The 24,332-nt window shown below is 34.0% G+C and overlaps 1 protein-coding gene across 4 annotated transcripts; it reads left to right on the top strand.

The window, feature by feature from the left end:
- The first annotated feature begins 2,406 nt into the window (after positions 1-2,406).
- On the top strand, positions 2,407-23,185 carry LOC120637644 (titin-like). 4 transcript variants are annotated; one of them, XM_039909576.1, is made up of 18 exons: positions 2,407-2,477; positions 2,678-2,888; positions 4,215-4,364; positions 5,001-5,058; positions 5,176-5,259; positions 6,535-6,644; positions 6,762-7,743; positions 8,086-8,157; positions 9,044-9,149; positions 9,644-9,784; positions 9,992-10,055; positions 10,626-10,744; positions 11,058-11,260; positions 11,663-11,849; positions 13,042-13,181; positions 14,717-14,799; positions 15,282-15,620; positions 20,887-23,185. In XM_039909576.1, the coding sequence occupies exons 1-18, from the start codon at positions 2,467-2,469 to the stop codon at positions 21,016-21,018; spliced, it is 3,192 nt and encodes a 1,063-aa protein (XP_039765510.1). In that variant the 5' UTR covers positions 2,407-2,466; the 3' UTR covers positions 21,019-23,185. The 4 variants fall into 4 exon arrangements, with proteins under 4 accessions (XP_039765510.1, XP_039765501.1, XP_039765495.1 ...); XM_039909567.1 differs by having other exon boundaries at positions 11,633-11,849; positions 15,285-15,620; XM_039909561.1 differs by having other exon boundaries at positions 11,633-11,849.
- The last annotated feature ends 1,147 nt before the right edge of the window (positions 23,186-24,332 follow it).

Raw genomic sequence — 24,332 nt, 5'->3', positions numbered from 1 at the left:
CAGCAAGAAAAAAATCACAACTCTCACAGACTTGTGATTTACGAAACGATAACATCTGATTCATGTTCTGATAAAAATATGATACTACTATTTCTACCGTATCTATCCGATGCGTACGCCCTTTTTTAAGGTTCCGGAACCAAAGAACCAATGTTATTTTTCATGTAGGTAGGTTTTCTCTTTCTGTAAGAGGTATAGTAGGTAACCACCAAACATCTAAGTAGATGTAGTATATGAATACAACTTTGATGAAGCGGAAAAATGGCTTGCCAATTTTAAGAGTTTCATGTTGTTACCAAATTAATAAGTTGTTAATTAATCATTTAACATTTCCTTCCAAGGTAACACTATTTGCGTAAGCAGGACTCGCAGTTGGCCCCTTTTTTTTTACGTAGGTAAAAAATAAGTATCTACATCGCACCTCGTGTACCTTCCTAAATATTAAAAAGGTAAGGCATTTGAATCATTACGAGGTTTCACAAGTTCTTCTCAATTTTTTTTTTTTTTTAATATGCTATGGAACCCATTGCAGTAAAACACACACTTAAATTATTTATCTAAAAATATATTCATTGTCGATAACATTTTGTGATAAGGTTGCATACCTTATCACAAAATGCCTATATTTTTTTGTCCGTAGGTTGACCTATTTCTTTAACAAACTAAGGAACTTAATACTCTCCAGAAATGTGAGACAGGTGTTACGTGTCTAGTATGTGTATGTATACAGTTGTCGTTTGTTGCCTTGAAAAACTGACTCTGTCTATCTTATACATAACAAGCTGTTAAGCCCGCGTCATTCGTTCCCGTTTATTACGGTTTTTTTAAAATCCCGTGGGAATGGTTTGGTTTGCCTATGTTACTCTCCGTCCTTTCAACTAACTCCACGCCAAAAATCAAGTTGATTGGTTTCTTATTTAGGACGTAAAGGAAGGACAAAAAATCAAACACACATTTTATTAATTTGTTCAGCCTGCCCGCATGGCAGGCAGGCGAGCATTCAGGCGGGTAGACAGGCGGGCAAGCAGGTGGGCAGTCAAGCGGGCAGTCAGGCGGGCAGGCAGGCGGATAGACTGGCGGGCAGACAGGTAGGCAGTCAGGCGTCCAGTCAGGCGGGCAGGCAGGCGGGCAGACAGGCGGGCAGGAAGCCGGGCAGGCAGGCGGTTAGACAGGCTGGTAGACAGGCGGGCAGGCAGGCTAGTAGATAGGCGGGCAGGCAGGCTGAAAAAAGAAAATGGCGCGGTGCGGGGAGCAAGCGTTTGGATTGGCGGGATTTTTTTTTTAAAGTTATTTGAGAAAGATGGGAATAAAAGAATGTAAGACTTTATTAGTAAAAGTGTTATTATTTTATAAGTTTAAAGTTAAGCTCCGTATATGATCGTTAATTTTTATTTATTTTTTATTTAAACAACTTTATTGCATAATAAATGAAACACACACAGGAACTACATTAACAAAAATTATATGCAAAAGGCGGCCTTATCACTAAAAGTGATAAGTAATTTATTTGACTAAAATTTAAGTGTGTGTGTGTGGTGTGGTGGTATTGTTACGTTGGTTTTTTTTGGACAGGAACAAATTTACAATTGTATATGAGTATGATAAACTTATAAACTAATATAGAGTAGAAGTTTGTTTTAAATTCCGGGAACAAAAAGGAGACGGCAAAAATCTAAGGAAAAGACAAAGTAGTGACAAGGGTATGGAGGGTAGAGGTAAGGAGAGTCATCTGTGTATATGAAAAAGTGTCTTCAAAATGTATTGAATTAGGATGGCGCCACATTTGCATCAGGGTAACTCTTAAAAGAAGCGCCAAATATAAATATTGTTAGAGTAGGCTTGAAAAATAAACAAGGAAGTATGGAGATACAAGGAAGTAAGGTTATATTTACCACAATATTTTGTACAACGTAAGTTGTTGAAATTCTCAATAATTAACTACTTTAGTCGATAATGACATTAAATTTTTTAACTCGGCATACTTCATTTCATCTACGATTGCTACATTCATACCATACCCTGTGCATCCACCAGCGCCATTGTGGAGGATTTTTGAACTGTTATTTAGCGCAACAACTGGACACTTTTTCAACTTTTCTCCCATATAAGATGACTCTCCTTACCTCTACCCTCCATAGACAAGGGTTTTAAATTATGGCGCCATTGCCAGAATGTGACCAAAGAGCTCAAATCAAAGACAAGATTTGCCACTTGACAGTCCGCCATTCATTTAGGCTATGCTAAATAGTGATGTTGAGGCGTAACCGTAAAGAGAAAGATGAATCGATTGAGAGTTTAATCTGAGTTTTATATTTCGATTCCTGTGTAAATAAAAGATCTCAAAAACATAAAAAAAACTTTCGAAATTTTAACAAAAATTGGATTAACGATTATAATACGATAACTCTTTCATCTGCACAACGAAGTTAATGGGTACATCACTACTCAAATTGTATTTTTGTCAACATGTCGGACAAGTTAGTGTTATTGTAATAATTTCTCTTAATTGCTAAATCTTAATAAAACATCCATAAAAATACAACTATTAACAGCATTGTAATAAAAAAACATTATACAAATGCATTTTTCACTATAACATTTGTTTTAAATCAAATACAGTATCGTGAAAGTGTACGCGCATGTTGAGAATTATTAAAATGTGTGATTTATTTCATAGCGAGGACTTGCTTGGCGAAGATTTAGGAGATCACAGTCTAGCGGATTACAATCTTGGCAACGACGAGGAAGATCAACTCCTGGCTGATGATTATGACTGTAGTACATCTCACAATGTGCCAACATCGCTTGGACGAGGCCCCGGGGGTTATAGTGATCCAGCTGACATCGTTCCCAATGAATACGCTCGACAGAATCTAGATTACAGACAGGTAAGTTTCCAACTTATCTCCAAGTTAAAATTTAACACAAAAAATCTATAGATATGACCTGAATTAGAGAAAATTGTTAAGATGTGCTTTATTCATCTCCCATTCCCTTTTAATCTAAAAAGACTACTATCTGACTTCTCCCCGGTCATCATAAAACAAAGACTCCTTTTAGACTACTCTGCAGCCATCATAAATCATAAATCATAATAATTTTGTTGCTTGCATAGTTTAACACCAATTTTCTGATGAATGTACAATGTAAACATATCATTTATGTACAGTGTATTATATTTTAATTCTTGGAGCCCAATTGGATTAATTGTGGCTACATTTACAGATTTCTTTCTACACATAGAACCTTTTTAACCAAACCGACTTGACATTTCAAAAGAAAATACTAACTAATATTTGAAGTACATCTTTCTCAATAGAATTACCTGTTTTACATTATACAAATCCAACACAGTTGCATCATATTGTGTTGGGATGAGGCCACATTATTTCCAGATAAAATTACATTTCACTGTTGAAAATAACTTTAGTTTGCTTTAAAGATGACTGTAAATAGTATTTACTGTTATTTATGTATTTATGATATGTTAAAATATATATTAGTTTATTATAATAGAATAGAATAGAAAAACTTTATTGCAACACAAAACAATAGGGGAAACGCAAGGAAACAGTAATAGTGCATAGTACTATATATACTATAATAGATATTTATGATATAATAAACTTACAAAATACTCAATTACATAGATAAGTGATACTTTTTTAAACAATGTTTAAACACGTGAAGAGATTTGGAAACACGTATTTCCCAGGGGAGCAAGGTTCAGTGTTACAGCTTTAACAGTGAATGACTTGTTATAGCTCTGAGAGTGAGATTTATTATTATTGTTTATATATTAATTATTTTATTTGTGTAAACTAGTTCAAGTATTAATATGAAATGTTCAATTATATGCATGTATTTTTTTTTTTAATTATGCATAATGGTGCATAGCAGTGTGGCTGCAATCCTCAACTTGGCAGAGATCACTACAAAATTATAAGGCTTCTATTTTTTTTTTTACTTGTAGTCTCCAAATAGAGTATAAATAAATAATGTTTTATAATAAGTTGTTTTAAATTGATTTGCTAAGTGTAATTGAGTTGGTACGTTAAGAAAACATTTCTTAACATACATACTCTCAGACTTAGACTTATGTTAGTTATCATAAATTGAACACTGTCAACCTATTTAGAATTTAAGTTTTAACCTTCTTTATATCCTTTCCTTTTTTGAAGAACTACTTGAATTATTATTTTTTCTGTGAACAGCCAGTGGTCTACATGCCGCCTGAAGCAGAATGTGTAGTTCCAAACATAACAGTGGAAGTGCCAAATACTCCACATCCAGAACATTCTACATATGCACCATATAATGAGCATGTCTATGAACAAGATCATGCTGTTGTACCACCACCCATAGTAAGTGTTAAAGATTACTGTGTAACTATAGCTGTCTTCAAACCACTATGTGTCTCTCAATTATTTATGTTTTGGGTTAAGAAGTTGTTTGAAAAAAAAATTATTTAGATCATTCATTATTTGCTCCTAGCTGTTGCCGGCATTCTTTGTCCGTGTTAATTACGTTAACAACTAACTCTATGCCAAAAGTCAAGTTGATTGGTTGCTAATTTAGAGCTTAAAGTAAGGACAAACAAACACACTTTCTTATTTATAATATTAAAAAGGGTCTTTTTCCCCAAGGTGTCACCCTTGATATCTATGAGACATCAAATAATTTTCAGCCACAAATATTATAGTTTTAGATTGCATTTTCTCCAAAACAATGTGATCAAATAACAATTGCCAAGATTTATCTAAAAATTATTGTCTGAAAAATAATTATTTTGTGTAAGGTTTATTATGGTAGCCTTATTAAAATGATTGAAAATCGCTTATTAATTTAATTTTTTTTGAGTTGAGTTAAATGAGTTGTATTTTAATTATTTATAAGAAATTAGATCTACCAGAGGCCAGTACTATAATGTAGATGGTATATATGTACCTTTTAGTCACCACACGAACGCACGCTTGCAATTAAAATTTATTTTGTTGCAGCCAGCAGCTCCAGTGGAGTCACCACAGATTGTACCATCAGAAATGTCTGTTGGAGGCAGTAAGTATTATTTATTAAGTAACAATTGAAGCAAAATAGTATTCCTAAGCTGGGTACATACATACATTTGTTTTTTACATTTGTAGAGTTTTGCAAAGTTATACTTTTGTTTTATAGATGTTGAAGCAGGGCGTGAGCGGTTACCTCAGCGCGTGTACACGCACCGTGCACCGTTGCCGCGCAACATACCCGATTCCCTGGGTAACTACATTTTTTTTAAATTGTTATTCAGTTAACTATTTTATTTATTTATTGAGGGGACGCCTGCCATTGCCAGACGGGTGATCAGTCCTCTGTAAGGACTATTCCACCCTATTCCCCATTCAGTTAACTATACTACCTAGTAAGATTTCGTCCTTGCAGAATTTTGTTTCTGCGTTCCCATTCATATAGTTAGCCTAGAATACTAAAATGGTTCTGTCAATATCAGTTTAGTATTTCACACAGTAATAAATAGATTGCAAAGTACCTGACAATGAATGTTCTGTTAGAAACAGTTTGCCTCAGGAATAGCTCAGATTACTTGACAAAAGTTTTAACTTCAGTGTTTTGATTATGGGCCACAACCAGTTTTTTTTAATAAAAAAACCCATACTGTAATGTATTTATATGTTTTAGTATGTTTAATTAATGTACCACATGACATGCATCTACAGGTTTTTCTTATGACTCTTTAGGTTGTCTGGCTATATACCAATAAGGATTTACATTTTTTCTGTGTTGTGTACAATTAAAGTATATTTCTTTCATACTCATTCATTCATTCTTTACCAATACAAAAAAGTTTTGTTTTTTCTATTCAATATCCATTATTGATACATACTTACTATAATATAATATATCTTGTATAGTAATATCTATAAGTTATTATACTTACATGATTTATTTAATAATTGGGCTCCATTCATTTCGATTTGTTGGGATCTCATTTGTTTAATAATAAAAAAAAGCGATTAATCGTACATATTATTAATAAGAGGCAGATATTTTAAAATGACAAACAAAAGATACTTTTTCAGTGGTTTTTATAAAATATAGATAAATATAAAATATAGATAATATCCCTTAAAAATATATAAAGTATAGATAATATACCTTACATATTATATATTTTTAACCCCTATCTCGTCAGTTTCGGATGGGTGTGGTAGTCTATCACACCTATCCGAAACTGGACAAACAAAATCATTACAAATTTTGGAATAAAATAAATATGATGATGATTGAATTAGGTCACAATAAAAAACAATTGGATTGTAATAAAAATAAGTACAGTATTCTATTTCTGAAGCTCTTTATCAGAACCTCATAAAACTTAAATTGGACCAACTAGATAGCAACTCTCTAAAATTAAATAAATAATATTAAAGTCTAATTACATTTGCCTAAGTAACATTTACCAAGCAAATTGAAAATTATTCAAACACATTTGAAAAATAATTCCAAATTATATTGTAATAAACAATGTCCCCACAGATAAAGTGTTCGTTCCACGCAACGCTTACGGCGGTGGTAGGGGACGCAACTCGTGGAGGAACCCGCAATACCGACAGAACCATCCTTATCGACGAAACAATGTATTTAGGGTAAGTTTTAATCATCTGCCATCTCGGATTCAGCACATTAAATACCCGATAATTTACTTTTTTATGGAGGAGTTTGTTGGTTTCTTCATGGATTATTAAAAAAAAAAATTATTTCAGGCAAACTTCACTCAGCGCCCATCTTTCCCACCGCCTCAAGTACGACTTCAAATTCCAAATACCACACAAACTCCAAACCCTCCACAAATACAAGAGGGGATAGCCCCAGAAATACGGCCTGAAATAGCTCCACCGCTCTTCCGTGAATTGTCTCCAGATAGACCCCTAATTTTACCCCCTGAACGGCAAGTAATACTTATGGAACAACCAATACAGCCTGGGCAAATTATTCCGACGGAAAGATCAATGATGGAGCCAGAGAGGCTAATTGTACTCCCAGTGAGACAAAATGTATCTCCTGACAGAAGAATGATGTCCCCAGAAAGACCTAGAATGTCCCCAGAAAGACCAGTTTTACACCCAGATAGACCGGCTTTTTACCTTGATCGCCCAGATTTACACTTAGACAGATCGGTTTTGCAACCAGATAGACCAGATTTACATCCAAATAGACACATTTTACACCCGGAAAGACCTATTTTGCATCCAGATAGTTCAAACTTACAACCAGATATACCTGGTTTACACCCGGTTAGACCAGTTCTACGCCAAGATAGACCGATTTTACATCCAGATAGGCCAATGTTAAATTCTGATATGCCTATCGAAAATCAAAATTTTCCAAGATTCCAATTCCGGAACGAAGAAAGATACGGGCCTAGTTACGGTCAAAATTTTAGGCCTAATTTTGGTCAAAATATTCGCCCTCATTTCGAAAGACCGATGTACTATCGCCCTTATAATCCTAGACAATTTGGACCACCGATGAGAGAAATAATTCCAAATAACAACCTTCCCCAAGTGACGATACGGCAATCATTGCCTATGTTGCCCGCTATGAGGGGTAGGGAGAGGGAGCCTGAAGTGCGAATGTTGCCAGTTCTTCCCCCAAATCTACCGAATTTACCACCTGGTGGGCTTGCCGGGAAGAAGGTTTTGATCAATCCACACTTCAAAGGAAACTTTCAACCTCCAGTTGATGGTAAGACTCTTGTCTATTTATAAAATTGTTTACATGTTTCATTCATACTTTGTTTAATAATGACAACATGCTATTTGCTCTTCTCAATCCCACTGTTTTTTGTAAAATAGTGATGGTTGAAAAAAATTACTGATGCAATATTTAATTGCCCATTACAAACAAGTAAATTGCTTTATTTTGTAATTTGGTTAAAAGAAGAGTTTTTATCAAGGTATGTTTGGTTTCAAGAAAAAATACAATTAGTTAATCGTCTATCCTGTCAAGACAGACTTGATAATGGTATGATTATTATTCTCGAACATAAAATAACGTAGTGGGATACATCCTTGTTTAATATTGTAGGGCTCCCTGCGTACATTCCAACAAGAATACAAAAGACTCCGCCTCTCAGTCCTACGCTGGAGAGCAAATTCGGTAACTTGAGTTATAGATTATAGATTATTGTTGTTACCGGCAATGTGTTAAATCTTTCATTTTATGCCTAGAATATTTACATGTTTTCAAGTTTTTGTTCTGTATCCCATTTTGTATGGAATAACATGCAGTGGTACTAAACATATGACGCGTTATCATAATAAGAATGCTTCAGTTATTACCCGTTTTTGTCATCGATATGTAGGCTAGGCAAAAAAAGTTTTATTTTGAGCTTGGTCTGGTTTGAGAGGCTTTGACAATGGCTAGTTACCAGTCTGTAATAGAAATCATCGCTTACATTCAGTCAAGCTAAAACTTGTGGAATAAAAAAAACGCATAAACAATGTCTGATTCGACAAAATTTTCGTATATTTATAGAAAACTTAACATAACATAAAATGTGTAAGTTTATACACATTGTTGGTAAACACATACAGTATTATTATGCACGCTTTTATCTCATATGCTTTTAGTATACACTAGTTAATGTCATAATTATATTGCTTTAAATAATAGTTAGTTTTTTATATTATAAAATTAGATTTTAGGTTTGATGTGTGTTTGTGTGTTTGCATTTATTTTAAGAAGAAAATTGGTTGTGATCAGATTATTTTATAGATATAGAATAGTCATTATATTAGACAGTTTATTTTAGATTTAAATTGGTCGCATATTACATCGTTCGCAGTCAACTTATAGAAATTGAAAGGATGTGCGATTAGCTATACATGAATTTTCATAATATTATTCTAAATGCTCTAGAAAAATCTACGTCTGCAGCATTTAATTTCGAAAATACCTCTTGGTTTGCATTCTGCTCACGTAAAGTTATTTCTTTCTGTAAAGCATATGTATCATCAACTAATTCTTGATTGTATTGAAACAGGTCCAATTAAAGACATAGATGACGCCGCCGAGAGATTCATCGCAGAACAAAGAAACGCATTAGCTAGAGCGGCCGGAAGAAAGTTTGCAAGACGGTCGCCGCAGAGGTATCTAATTTGGTTTATATTTGGGAAGGGATCGGGTGGAATTTGGATTCCAATAGGCTGGTGTGGCGTGTCCTCATTGCAAAGCGAATTTTGGTAGTTTGGTCTGCGACTTTCTGATGTGGGGGGCCACATCAGAAAGTCGCAGACAGCCGCGCTAAACACATGGGAGTAGTGGAGGGTGCTGGAGTGGAATACCTTAAAAAAGAGCCCTATTTCCAGAAGTGGGCGTCTATTGGGTTAAATGATGATGGTCATTATTATGAATCTTGTTTGTATTGCAATAGAAATCAGCGTATGTTATGATTGTAACGGCTTGTCTTTTAAACTTTGTATAGTTATGAAAGTATTGATCTCGGGAAAAGTTTGTGGAACAAAACTTTATCATCATTAGAATACTGCAATACATCAGCCTAGTACTCTAGACTCACCTTTTTAACTTAGTGATCTTTTTTTTTGCTACAATTCAATGTTTTAATAAGGGTCATAACCATCAGGTACATAGAGAACACAACGATCGAAATTGAAAATGATCTCGCTCGAGGCCCTCCGCCTCCCAGACGTCGCAGTGAAGATGAGGACTTACTTAGAAGGCAGGAGGAATTCATTAACGCTAACAGAGCGGGTCTTAGAAGACGGTAAGCATTTTGAACTTCTCACTCTCGTATTCGAAAAATTGTGAGGACCCTACATTTTATTTACCAATTTCGTGCAATAAACAATTAAAATAATTCACTTAAGTATGTAAGATGGCCAAAGTCATTAGTTGAATGTTCAGTTTGTATTGTCGTCCGTCACTTTATTTCATACTAGTTATAATAAACTGTGACTAATGTTTATTGCAGTATGCGTTCGCCTACACCACCACGCCGCAGTCCTGAAAGACGCCCACGCCCACCTAATGATGAGGTAAATATTAAAAACTTAGCCACCAGAATAGTTAGAGGAAAAAGATGACAGCAAGTTGTTTTTTTTAAGTTAACAAAAAGTCAACTTGCTGTCTACGTTATTCTTTTTTAAGTAAAATTTGCATACACATAGTCTGATAATTAATTCAATTAATTAAACTGACGTTCACGTGTTATCAGATTTTAATGAAAAGAAAATAGTGTTGTTACTTAAAGATTCATATAACTTACAAGAGTAAGCGATTCATACGATGCGTGACTCAAAACACCTTTTTTAATAAATCAATTTGCAATTAGTAATATAGAAATACCTATTGACAACTTACTATAATTCATATTTGGAATTATTATTATTAATATGAGGTTTGTTCCCATTAGCTTTTTGAAAGTGAGTTAAATTGATACTGAGCTGGAACATCACTATTAAAATAAATGTGACAACTTTATTTAACAGTCACATTAGCAACTGAAAGTTTTTAATAAACATATCTAGCCGCCCATGAAATACACAATAATATATTTAAATACAGTGTTATTTATATTTTCTGAATAATATGTTTGTTCGTTACAGGACAATGAATACAGACGTAAAGTGCGTGAACAAGAGGCCTTACGCGAGCATGTGTTGCGAGCTAAAGAAGTGCGGCGAAGAAAGAACGCCGTTGCTCTCCAGAAACACTTACAAGAGAGGTAACTGAAATTTATGACAGTATAATTACCAAAAGTACTAGTGTAACTTCTCAGATCTAACTAAAGCTTTTGATTATGTACGTTATAATAATATAATTTTAGATACAGTTTCGGTGGATCACATTTTTAGTGGATTAGCACAAGCAAATTACGTATTAAATGTCAGAACAAAAGAATAAATATACAAGCATAACGATAAAAGAGGAGTACCACAAGGCATACATTGGGCCCTTTTCTTATCTTCTTTTCATATTTATACTAATACCCATAGATAGAACTCTTACAAACGAATTGGAACAATTTTCTATTGTAGAGAAAAAGAAAAGGAATTACCTAAACCAGAGCAAGCCATACCGGTAGTTAGAGAAGATATACCTACAACTGTAGTAACAACAGAGGCACAACAAGAAAAACCAGACACAACGAGAAAAACGCCGGAGAGAGAGAAAATAGAGACAAAAAGGGATCGTTCTCCGATTAAAGTGGAGAGTGCAGAGGCTAATTCAACTTGTGGCGGTGAGCCTATTTCGATTTTAACATGTTATCACTTTAACAACTTTTATGTCTATACAAATCTTATATCGCATGTTTAGATTTTTTGATATAAATTCACCTTTCAAAATAATCTTAAAATTAACTTAACATTAGTGACAGTAAATGATATATTGAATTATTCTATAAAATTAATAGTAGAAAATAAATTGCATGTGTATAAAATTGTACATCTCTTCCAAGAACCCTGGACCTTTTATAATACTAAAATAAAAAAAAATCTCAATAATTTTTTTTTTATTAAAATAAGAATAAAATATTTAAATTGAATGAATAGCAAAACATACTTATATATATACATACTACGGAATTTACAATCAAATCTAAACTTTCTAGGTAAACTGAATGTCAAGTCTATTATTCCAGAAAATCTTACGCCACCCCGAGAAACAGTTTCTCAGCGGTCACCCGAAAGGGCCCTTACACCGCCATTACCCACTTTAGAGGACAAGCGCTCCCTCAGTGATGATGAACTGGATCTCATTCTAGACGACATTGATGACATACTGTCTGATGAGGATGATAGCGGGAGGTTTAAGGAGAAAGCTAAAGAGTAAGTGAACTTAGTACTAGTTGAGCTTTTTGTGCACGAGCAAGGAAGGACCACTGCCCGGCACGAACCTCCCAGAGGAGAGTGCAGTGGTAATTGGAGAATTTATAATTTCTAAATTTTCTCTGGTTTTGCGTGGTGGGAGGCATCGGCCGTGGCTTGTTAGGATACAACCATACCGACGAAGACATGCCGCTAAGCGATTTAGCGATAATTTAATAGGTTTAATAAAACTGCCATACTCCCTAATAGGTTAGCCCGCTACCATCTTAGACTGCATCATCACTTACCACCAGATGAAATTGCAGTAAATGACTAACTTGTAGAAGAATAAAAAAAAGCAGCATTGCTGTGTTCCGGTCTGATAGGCGTGGTTGCCGGTGTAAGTACAGGCACATACATTGCTTTTGGTTGATGGACACAGGGCGGTTTATATGACGTGTTCCTTGCATGTCCTACGTAATGTTGCTGTTTTTATAGGCGCTAGTTTTCCACTTTTCTAACTTCATAGCTTAATATAAATTTCTATCTATCTTGTAACGAGGCCCGCTTCAGCGGATGCACTTCGACCCTCCAGGATCTTTTGTGCTCTTAAAGGGAGGTCTTAGCTACACGGAAAGCCGTGTTGGTGAAGAATCGGTCTAAGTCAGCACCTATCTATATGTCCGACAATAGCTTGGAAAATGCTAATGTAAAATGTATAGGTATTTTCAATAAAACGTGTCTATAAAACAATGATTCTTAGTATAAATTTACTGTGAGATGGTGATAACAAAAAAAAATTACCCGGGTAAGTTTGTTGTGGGCTCTTCTTAGACCAGGGCGCGTTTGGAACCCTCGTAGCTTCAGATTCAAGTTGGCGAACGAAGTTATCAACATCCCCTTACAATTTTGTAAACATATATGTATGAACGCTTCCAAGAAATCCAAGGGTGCTTTAGAGGTCTCACGTGAGCAGCTTCACGTGTGAATAATAGTTTACACAAACACACACAACGTAGTTTACATAAGCGTCCTTAAATACTGCACTGTTCTGTATTCATGTTCAGTGTATTATTCATCCTGGCAAAGATTTTCCAGTTACTACGCGAATGAAGCTGCGAGTAAAAACTAGTATTGAATAACAGAACTTGTAATTATATAAACCAACCACCAAATTGATGATGATTCTAATCGGCTCATCTGTTGTCTCCAGAGTGGAACCACAACCACCGCCATCAGCACCGAAAATGCAATTGGACTTGCGCTCTAAACTACCGCCAAAACTTCCAGAAACTAAGAAGCCGAGACAGAAGATTGTCTTCAATGACAACACGGAAGATAAGAAAAAGAAAGGTAAAACATTACCACGTAAATAACCCTCCCGTGACATAAACGCAAACGCACGACTGCATCGATTTAAGCGTATGGTTGCATGCTACATGCGTCTTACGTAGCGGTCGTAGCCGAGATTTTTAGCATTAGGATGTTTAGGTTTCCAAATTGAGGTTTAAACAACATGTGGGGCATCCATAGAGGAGTGACGTGATTGGTTATCCTAGATCTGTAACGTGATTGGTTATCCTAGAGGAGTATCGTGATTGGTGATTAAACAGGACAAGCGACACGTTGATACCTATAGCATAATTTATACTGAACCGACCGAATTGTAAAACCAATAAATGTGCAAATTGATTAGCGGAACATTAATCGTAGGACCTATAGGACCTTGGTGGACCACTTGCGTATTTTAATAAGTAAAGTATGCGATTATTAAATCTATTAAGTTGGCGAAACTATCCACTGTACACCGTAAAGTGAAATTTTCAGCAACGAAAGTATACAGTAGGGTTTTCTTAACTGTTTATTACAATTTTAGGATACACTAAAATATACTTTTAATGTGTGTGAAATACTGATTGTAATAGCTATGTTTAATTTTACAAAAAAAAAACAAGTTTAAATGGCAAAGTGTCCGGAACCGCCGTGTAGCATTTTAGGTCGTGTTTTAGTTCGCATCGATATGGAATTGCATCAGTTCACGTCACGTTTCCTTCGAGCGTCTTAACTTATCACTTTAATAGGATGGACTTGCGCAACTTCTAACAACTTCAAGTGATTATTTTAGTTCATCATCATCATCATCATCTCAACCAATTGACGTCTACTGCTGGACAAAGGTCTTTTGTAGAGAGTTCCACAATACATGGTCCTGGGCCGCTTGCCTCCAGCGGCTCCCAGCTACTCGCATGATGTCATCTGTCCACCTCGTTGTGAGCCGACCTACGCTGCGTTTACCGGTGCGGGGTTGCCATTCCGCACCTTAAGACCCCAACGTCCATCGGTTCTCCGAGCTATGTGCCCCGCCCATTGACACTTCAGCTTCGCGACTCGCTGAGCTATGTCGGTAACTCTATTTCTTCTACGGATCTCCTCATTTCTGATTTGATCACGTAGAGATACTCCTAACATAGCTCTCTCCATCGCCCGCTGAATGACTCTGAGCCTTCTTATGAGGCCCAAAGAGCCCATTATTTTAGTTATAACATAATAACTAACTAAATAAAGTAGTACCTTCATCAATAGTGTCTTCTAATGGGAGGATTTTCCCATAAACACCGCGCTGGGCTGTCGGTTTGGTGATTGGTAGTGTAAAGGTAGTAGTAGCACAAACTGCTGCCGGTTCTCAGTTATATTCTCTTAGTCGCCTCGTACGACACCCGTGGGAATTGAACGGGTGATAACAACTGTATTCGGATCTGCCGTCATCATACGGCCTTATCAAGTAGTACCTAACTATACACTCACTTTATAACTTAGCAACTTAACGCTATAAAAAATGTAAGCAGGACTCCAAATGTTGTTATTGAAGGTGTATTTTATTTTTTTAGAAAATTCTCCGATAAGCCGCACAGCACTAAGCGGATCTAACAAAAATACGAACACCCAAAAAGTTGAGACAAAGTTTGAAAGGGTATGTAATTAAAATAATTTATTTTATCATCCAATTAACAGATTTTACACAATATATTAACAGATTTCCTACGATATTATACGAGCTGCCTCTTTTTAACAATTTGCATTTTAAGCGAATATCTCACGTTCACTTGTGATAAATGATTAAACATTACTCCATTGTCAACTTTTCAATTCTACCCTAAATATACTGATATTATAAATGCGATAGTTTGGATGGATGCTTGTTACTCAAGAACAGCTGCACGGATCTGCATGAAATTCGGCACCGAATCAGATTATAATCTGGAATAGCTCAAGGCAATTGCACATTTTTCAGCGGCTGTCTTTAAAATAAAATGGAGCAGTTTTTCCAATTGATTTTTATAATCTCTCTCTCTCTCTCTCTATCTCTATAAAATAAGTTTCCTCAGTTATTTGTAACTTACACATGCAATTTCTAATGGAAAACATAACAAGCAAAAGTTCTCCTTTTCATAGCAGCCAGAGAAAGATGACGACAAACCTAAATTCCCGAATCGTCGCGTGATACTCCAACGCAAAATACAAACAAAGGAGAAATCTGTATTTTCGCGCATAGACCAAAATGACCCAACAAAACCCAATCCGGGTATATTCAGCCGCGCGGTCCGCACCGCTATCGGGTCCGAAAAGACCCGGATCGTTATACAAAATGAACCGACCATTGAGTATGAGAGCGGTTCGGATATCGATGAGGACAAATTACTGGAAGAATACGGGAATTTGGCCATAGTTACCAACTTGCCTCACGGAATGACTGACACCCGATTAAACACGTTGGCAGGAAACGATGTTCAGGTAACTGTATTTTAGGTTTAGGCCATTTTTGGAGATGCTTTAAATGTTTTGTTATGTTGATCTCTCTGATTCCGTTGACCTAAGTATGTATGGAAAAATCTCCATCAAATGCACATTAGGGGATCGGTAGGGTGTCACGATAATATTCTGTCTTTCCTATATTTTAAAATATTAACGTTATCTTTAAATCTGTATAATACATAAAACGATTTGGTATAGTGTAGAATTTAAAATAGCGTGTACTGTTCTATAGTTCACAGGGTTTTGCAGTAGTTAAAAGTTTCCTTCGCAGTCCGAGGCTCACCTTCTATTTTAACACGGCACTTAGCTTTTGAACGCTCATGAAATGCTGTAAATATTAACTTCTTTTTAACAACGACAGTTTGTCATACTACATTATTGTCAAATTGTTTTGGAATAAAATTATGCGTGTGTTTTAATTGGAGTAAAAATATTTTTCGTCTCATCGGATCTTGTAGGTAAAAACAAAATTTCAAAATATGCGCGGAACTGATCATACGATACTAATACATTGGATATTCAGTTTTTATCCATCTTCTTCTTAGTCGTTACAGTTTTGACAGACTCGTCGCAATCTGGGTGTTGTGACTCGCTTTAGAATCCGTCGCCACTCTTCCCTAATGGTTGCTTTTCTTGCGCATTCATGTAGAGGATTTTCGGACGTTCGATTTCGGCCTTCACATGGTCCGTTGGTTGGTTTTTATCCTTTGTTATATTAGAAATACGAGAGTATGCTTGTTGGTTTGTTTGTAGGACAAATCCGTTCTAACTATGCAACTAATAAACTAGATTTTTGGCAGAGTTAGTTGAAGACTCGGGGAGTAAATTTGTATCCCAGGAATAACAAACGGCTTGCACGGGTTCCTACAAAGCCCTAACAAGTGCGTAAGAAGAAAGCGAGCAACAGCTACTTTTTTAATAAAAGTATTTGCCTTATTAGATATCTTAAGATTCTTTTCGCTTATTATGCAAACTTGCATATATTTTTTAAATTAAGAGTAAAATAAAATAAAAGGGAGCTAGCTAGTATACACGCGAAAAAGGTCTTTCTAACTCGTATAAAATATATTCATATTATATTTAAACTTAATGTTTTAACGTTATAATAGGTTGTATCGGATCCAGTATAGTAGTTTGAGTCCGATCCATTATTTGAACTTCTAATAAGAAAAGGTAGCTTTGAAGTTTTAGTTAGTAATAATAATTGGAAAACTATAGTTTTCTAGAGCTGACTAAATATTTTTCTCTGTAGTCAACTTTAGTTTTAGGCCGCTTCCTAACCGCTTAGTCTATGCTTTGTTTATCAAAATCCTTTCGTAGATTCTCTATATTGAAGAACCAAAACTACGATGAGATATTGTAGTAACCATTATTTCTGTAATTTATTTAATTAGAAGAAAATAGAGATAGAAAATATTTAAAGTATCTCCCACACCTTAATTGATCTGTGATATTACATTTTTTGTGACATAAACTGTGATATTTATTTATTATATTGTATACTTATATGATAAGCACTAGACATAAGAACTATATGATACAAGTATTAACCAAGTGTTAGATAAAAAATCTGTTTTAGGGTTTCGTGGTCATACAAGTTACCTTTATTGAATTACCTTGATGACGACCTGACCTTACCTGTAACTTATAATTTTCTCAAAGACGATACAAGTAGTATAGCTTGTTACTGCTTTATAACATCGTCATCCTCAGACTATTAATAAAAGTGATATCTGCTGGTATCATATAAGCGGGGGATTTGGCTTATCGATCTTTGATCCTCTACGCTGCTCCGAATCTTCAACAATTATTATAACATTTAGATAATAATCAGATTATGAAATCATCTTGAACATAAAAACACCATGGTAAGCATTCTAAGATTTCATTAACAGATTAAAAATACTGATGCTTATGTATTGCGCACCTAAGAGACTCTAAAATGAACGCAATCCGATCAATTCTAGACAGTTGCCACATAACCAAATTTTTATTTATTTATTAGAGTCGAATATTTCTGAATCTACAACCAACTAACTTGACCACAGACATTATATTGGTAGATTCAGACGTGTTACTGACGTGACGTAACGTGTGTATATAGTGTAGTTAGACAGACAAATAAACTGCAAAAACAATTGCTTCTAACATTGCTTTACTTTGTTTGGTGGTCTATGGTAAGAAGGTTTCTTTATTTCCATGACAACGAAACCCTAATTTAAGCGTGATCTGACACTCAATTGATAAGTGCCCATAAATTCCTCCCCCCTAGAGCAGGGGGAAAGATAGGAATAATCCCTAGCTATTAAGTTAACAAACTTAAAAACGGAGTAACGTTGTTCCGTCAAAAGAGATGTTTCATAAATATACGGGAGTCGAGCCAGGTCTTTGTATAGTATACTCAATTATAAACAAATAATTATATGAAATCTACTTAATATACTTTTTGAATGGTACAATACAAGAATTAATGCTTATATTGCAATGCATTTCAGAAAATCATAAAATATTTCCTACTTCTACTTATTGTTTTGTTAAAAGTATCGAATATATAATTAATTTTAGAAATCAAAAAATTACGATTTGATTCATCCGTTTCTCCTGCACGTATGAAGTTAGTCAAATCGTGATTTTGGGTCCGAAATGTATTGATTGATTGACGGAGCTTCGATGTGACGTTTGTTAACTTAAAGACTTAGGGCTCAGTGTAAAACTTGCTAAGTGATGCCATATTCTGAAGTTATTTAGCTATTAGTTCTTAAGCAATCTTCTGTAAGCAAAGCCGTAATCAGCGATGGTTGGGTAAGTTATCATATTATTTATGTGTAAATGAGATTTTTTTTAGGTTATTCAAGAATAAATAAAAAACAACATTTTCGTAAAACGTCAATAATTCTATTTAGGTTTTAATATCTTGTCTTTCTCTTAAAGTTACTTAAAATATTCCCTACAAACTAAAGAGGCGATATTTAAGGCGATTTCTATAGAATGAAAGTTAGTTTCTCAGTGATTTATCTGTAATTTTACTGTAATATGAAATTGATGCCCTAAATGTTAAAAACGTGGGTTGGCTAAAACGGTTGCTTCATTTCGATTTCGTTCTAGCAAATTGGTTTGGGAACACTATATCAAACCGCTCTTTAGTATATATTTGCGCGTGAACGAATAAGGTCGTAGCGCGTGCACCGCCTATCCTGAATTGCTCGGTGCACAGGCGAACACCTCTCAAACCGATCATTTATCGATGCAATAAAATTGGATGAAATGTAATAAAGAAAAATAAATCCCTTTAAAATATCGGTAGTTTTCGATTGCCGTGAAAAAATTTGCCCGATTTTGCTCCTTTTATAATTTTTTTTTAATTTTAAATAAAAACCTTACCCAACCAAGGCTTTTAAGGCTTACTTCTTTAGTTTATTTGTAGTTTCTTTTTATTTTATTACCGCTCTAATTCCTATAACATTATGCTTTAAGTGTACTTAAAAACAGTTTCTGTTGAATCCCAAATTGTCACTGTTTCGTGACTAATATTAGTAGTGTCACTCAATAAATCAGTAAATAAATCTCACGCCTGTGCCATTTGGTTATGCAAATAACCGCATCAAAATTGGTTCAGTAGCTTTTTTAGTAAAATGTTAACAGGTTAACTACGTTTCTACTTTCTCCTTTAATTCGACGGTTATAAGTAATTAAATAGATAAGAAATGAGCCAAGGAAACAAAAAAATCCTTTTTTTGTATAGCTTTGCTAGCTTTTCACTCAATGTGAAATCAGTTTTAGTCAGCCTTACAACCACCCCAGGTGAATTAAATATTGCCTCCAAAATTAAATAATAATTGTTTTTGTGTACTAGAGAATATTATTGAGATTTCATACTATTTTCATGTTTGATATAAGTTTTTCTGAAGCCCGTATTTACCGGACTAAAAACATATTCTATTATAATAAATAAATTTTCCAAACTATGCTTTAGGTCGAACTTGAGAACCCGTCACGTCACGAACATCGTTTTATTATGACGGGCCTTAGAAGATTCTTAAACAGAGATTTAGAATAAAAGACAAATCAAATAAAAGGTCGGAAATAGTTTTATCCTCACAATTTTTTTCTGTGGACAAGTATAATACTACTTTTAGGGCCTGTTTCACCATCTGATAAGTGTGGGATAGCTTATTCACAATTTATATCTTTGTGTCTTGTCATAAAGTAAGAAAGAGACAAAACCTATGTTTAGGCTATTCAAGACATGTCAGAAGGTGGAAAAACGGACCTTAGACGTATTAATTTGTTTTAATTGACAGATGGGTTCCGCAGAACCGGCATCATTATGTATTAATCTATTAAATACTACCGCATTAAAGAATAATTTAACGATATATTCGATTTTTTTAAGTTTTACGATGCCATTCTTTTATAAAGCCAATACTATTATATTTCTATATTCCAACTAAATTATTATAGACTAAGAATTAGACAAGTAACTTGGAATGGACCTTTAAAGCGTCCATTCTAAGTTACTTGTAATCAAATTACAAATAATAATCCAATTTCAAAAGAGTTAAATAACATATAGTAAAATAACAAATTGTTTTACAGAATTTTGCAATGTTAATTAATCTCTATAAATAAATCAATATTTTCTTCACTTTTCGCGGAGGGGGCGTGATACAACCCCGGTTTTTCTAAGTTATGTGGCTAAAACATCGCGATAAAACCTGCATGCCTGAGAGTTCTTCATAACGTTCTTAAAGGCGTGAGAAGTCCACAAATCTTGGCCAGCGTACTACGGCCTATACCCTTTTCATTGTGTGTTGATGATGATTAATTAATCTATAAATATTTTCTACCAAATGAAAAGAAACACATTTATATAGATTTCTATGTTGCGGGATAACTAAATGCATCAAATGATACTTTATAAGACCAAATGTATCCTCTTAAAGCAAATTTATATAGTCTATATAAAATAGGTTGAAGGTGATATTTTATAATGAATTCAAATAATTGAAATAATGTTGTTTCACTATTATTTCAATTTTATTAGTAAATTATTTTAAGATAAGGTATATTTTACAAAGGTTTTTGCGTGAGATATATTTTACATTATATGATTATCTGTTGTTATAATATTTAGCCTATTACGTGCATTCTTTGTGGACATGTACTTAGTTTTATTGTAATGTAAGGCATGTATCGAATATAGTCTAAGAGCTAGTCACATGAAAACAAGGGATTGATGTTCCAGAATTTAAGTTTGGATAAGGAGGAACGCAGCGCTAAAATAACATTCAAGACATCAGTAGCGGCGGAGAATTTCAAGAAGAAATTTAACAACAAGATGGTAGCCGCCAGTCGACTCACTGTTTCCTTAAAATAAGAGCGATTCGTCTTCAATAGATCTTTTAAAAATGTTTATTATTATTAAAATTAACATATACTAAGCTGCACTCGATTGATTAGCATTTTATACATTGCTTGTGTTGTTCTAAAGCAGTAGACAAGTTTGAAATATGTTTGCGATATTAAACTTCTGTTAAAAAATAAATTATATGTATATGATAAATAATTCGCTGAATTTGTACTTTATCATATATCCGAATCAGATTATACATTTATAGTTAGTTAAAGAAATATTGGATGAAAGCAGTATGTAATGAATAATGTTTTCTATTAGTGCCAGGGGCATAAATTATATTCAAAGAATACATTACTTCCGGCGCTATAATTGTTTTCATTTGGCGTTTTTTTTAATATATAATTGGACAAAATTGCAAAGTGCATTTTACTTAATATGAAAAAAAAACTTAGTTTTAATAATAATAGAAAAATAATAGGAAATAGGGAGTGTGAAAACACCTATGTTTCTTTACATATATATAATATAAGAGAGGTTTTTTTATTTTGTTTGATAAAAGCTATACATTGCATTGTTATAAATACAGTGTCTACTGAGTAAATAACAAATTTCCGTGTGTTCTGCTTGTTATTGACAGTTAGTTTATTACTAAAATTGTATGTTATTTTAAATGATTTAAGCCATTAAGTATTTCTCGTTTAAGTGAATCATCATAGAAAAGTTTCATGCTGATATTTTTGTAATCTTTGCAGTAAAAAAAAAATGTATTTTGCAATCTTTACAACAAAAAATAATAATAAAACAACAATGGTACCAATTTTGTTGTACATGAATCTCTAAAAGCTAAATTGACATACCTAAAAATACTGTCAAAGTAGAGCAGTGCTTTTAGACATGTTAATTAAGCGAGGTTTAGGTATTTATGTGCAACACAATCTGCACAAATGTGTAATTAAAAATGGCTTAAGATGCACAGTTCACTAATCTGATACTAATCTGAACTGAAGTTAATGCTTAGATAAGATTCTTTTTCCTGTACTTCAAATATATATTTTGGTCAAAATTACAACAATACATTCTTATGTAAATCAAAACGATACCCTCAAAATGTTTTTGTTTTCTACTTTCATTTATATCAAAGTCATTTTATAAAATGGCTGAACTAAACTAGTAATTAGCTGTTTAAAAAAGTGTAATAAAAATAAAAAATAAATAACTTTCACCGCTTTACTTGTTATATAATTTACGAAAGTTTGATCATGTTTTGTAACAGAGCTAGGCGAGATATGTTTATCGAGTGGAATAAAGCAATTCTTGTCGAAGTTATTATTTAATTAACATAAGTTAAATTTAATAAGTATTACTGATAAATTTATATTTTAGGGCTTTCTACCTACCACGTTACGCCAATTTCGTTTAAATTTCTTCATTCTTATATTTTTAATATAAGGGTTTTGTTTAAGTTTCAAGGTAAAAATGTAGTAAAAGTTTATATCGGCGTAGAAAGTTCAGTTCATCTGTTGTGTTTTTCCTTGATTTGTAAATTTGTGTAATTTGGTCGCCCAGAAAGCATGAATTACTAAAAACTGCTTCTCCCTCATAATATATATGTGCTGCTATGAGTTGTATGCTAGTAATGAAACCGAACATCATAAACAATGCTTTGAATATACCTACCTGTGCAGATGAACGTACGTACGACTACGTACTAAATAAAAATAAATTCTTTACGCTATGTTTGTAAGGATAGATAATGTCGAGACTCCTGTACTATATATATTTTATTGTAACTTATTATGATCTCTTATGAGGTCTTACGGGCCGCGTAAGACCTTATAATATGTTGAAATTAGATCTGCAAGTGATCAAATGGATAGCCAAAATACTGGCATGATTTGCGAACATCACACTTATTCAGCACACAGGTACAATGTGTGGGTTGCACACAACAAATATTTTTGCGAAACTGGGTAGCCGCTGAACGGAGTGTGGATCACACCGCCATTACATGAAACCATCAATTGTTATGTAGGTAGTTGTCAAACTATGACGTTTTTTCCTTGTTATAAAATGACTGGTGACGCGCTCACGTGAGTTTGACGTTAAATAACATGAAATATCAAAGGGTACTATAGTCGGAAAAATGTAATAGGCCCGTTTTGACATTTGTGCAAGACCATAGAATGTAACTTGGAACAAAAATGAAAGAAACAAAAAAATTTAAATCAATTACATACAGTGTTTTAAAAAATACGTAAATTTTTTTGGGACGTTAAATAATATGAAAGAATATATCGCGAGTATTCTTTTTGCGCTTACTTCATAGTATCATGCAATTTATAATTGTTGCGAAACGTTCCAAAAACAGTTACGTTCTCAGTCTTTTTTTTTTTTATAATAGAGCTGTAACCATTTTTTTTACTGAATATCGAAATTATTCAAATTAAAATATTGCGTAGTAATCTTTACTGCAAAGAATGAACTTGTTTCTCAAAGCCGCAAATATAATTTTGAATTGACGATACTAGGTTCTAAATAATGAGTCTGAGTTGATGTATCTCACCAAGCGGCACATGACTGAAGAAACCCCGCGCGCACTGCGCAGTTTTTCGTTCCCCATCTTGTAAAGTTGTATTGATAGTTGTAGTGATATATATTGTTTACTATTACGTTAACTTTGGCTCTTCTACTTTGGACATTGATTTAAACATAGTGATTTGACTCGCTTTTTGTGTTTGTTGTTATATAGTACGAACTCTGTTTAAACATGTGGACGTACAATCAACAGCCAGTCACGCGAAGTGGTTGTGAAGTTAAAGGAATACTTTGAACGAACGAACACTTTACCATACATAATCATATCAATTAAGTACTGATGATACAAACTTGAATTGATTTATCGTGAGTATCGAGTACCGAGTTTTATGGTTCCATAACTAGTTACGTCGCGATGACAAATGTCAAATCGGGCCTATTACTTTTTTACGACAATAGTAGAAACAATTATTTTATTTTCTAAAATTTACATTAACGTCTAACAACTCTATATTGCAGATAAGAGTTGGGAAATTGTGCTTTTAGATATTATAATTTAAAAGCTATTCTCAAAAGTGCTTTATACCAAATGTCAAGTTAATTCATAAAAGTATGCAAGATAAAAACTAGAAGAAAGGTAGAATAGAATCCGGCACGCTTATAAACATACTGGACGGTAGGCCTATCGGAACGAAGAATGAAAATCGAAGTATTCTCTACTAGCCATTGCCCTCGTAATTTTTCTTTCCCTGGGATATATACGGCTTATATCGTGTCTATCTCTCAAGTATATGCCAAAA

The sequence above is a fragment of the Pararge aegeria genome, chromosome 1 (genome assembly GCF_905163445.1).
Source record: "Pararge aegeria chromosome 1, ilParAegt1.1, whole genome shotgun sequence".
In the NCBI taxonomy this organism is placed as follows: Eukaryota; Metazoa; Arthropoda; class Insecta; order Lepidoptera; family Nymphalidae; genus Pararge; species Pararge aegeria.
The sequence above is the reverse complement of the archived record's forward strand: the minus strand, read 5'-3'. Positions and strand labels throughout refer to the sequence as shown.

Excerpts from the sequence above, each read along its gene's own strand:
- LOC120637644 (XM_039909561.1), top strand. Across the intron at positions 6,645-6,761 it reads GACGAAACAATGTATTTAGG|GCAAACTTCACTCAGCGCCC; the intron begins GTAAGTTTTAAT and ends AAATTATTTCAG. Across the intron at positions 9,150-9,643 it reads GCAAGACGGTCGCCGCAGAG|GTACATAGAGAACACAACGA; the intron begins GTATCTAATTTG and ends CATAACCATCAG.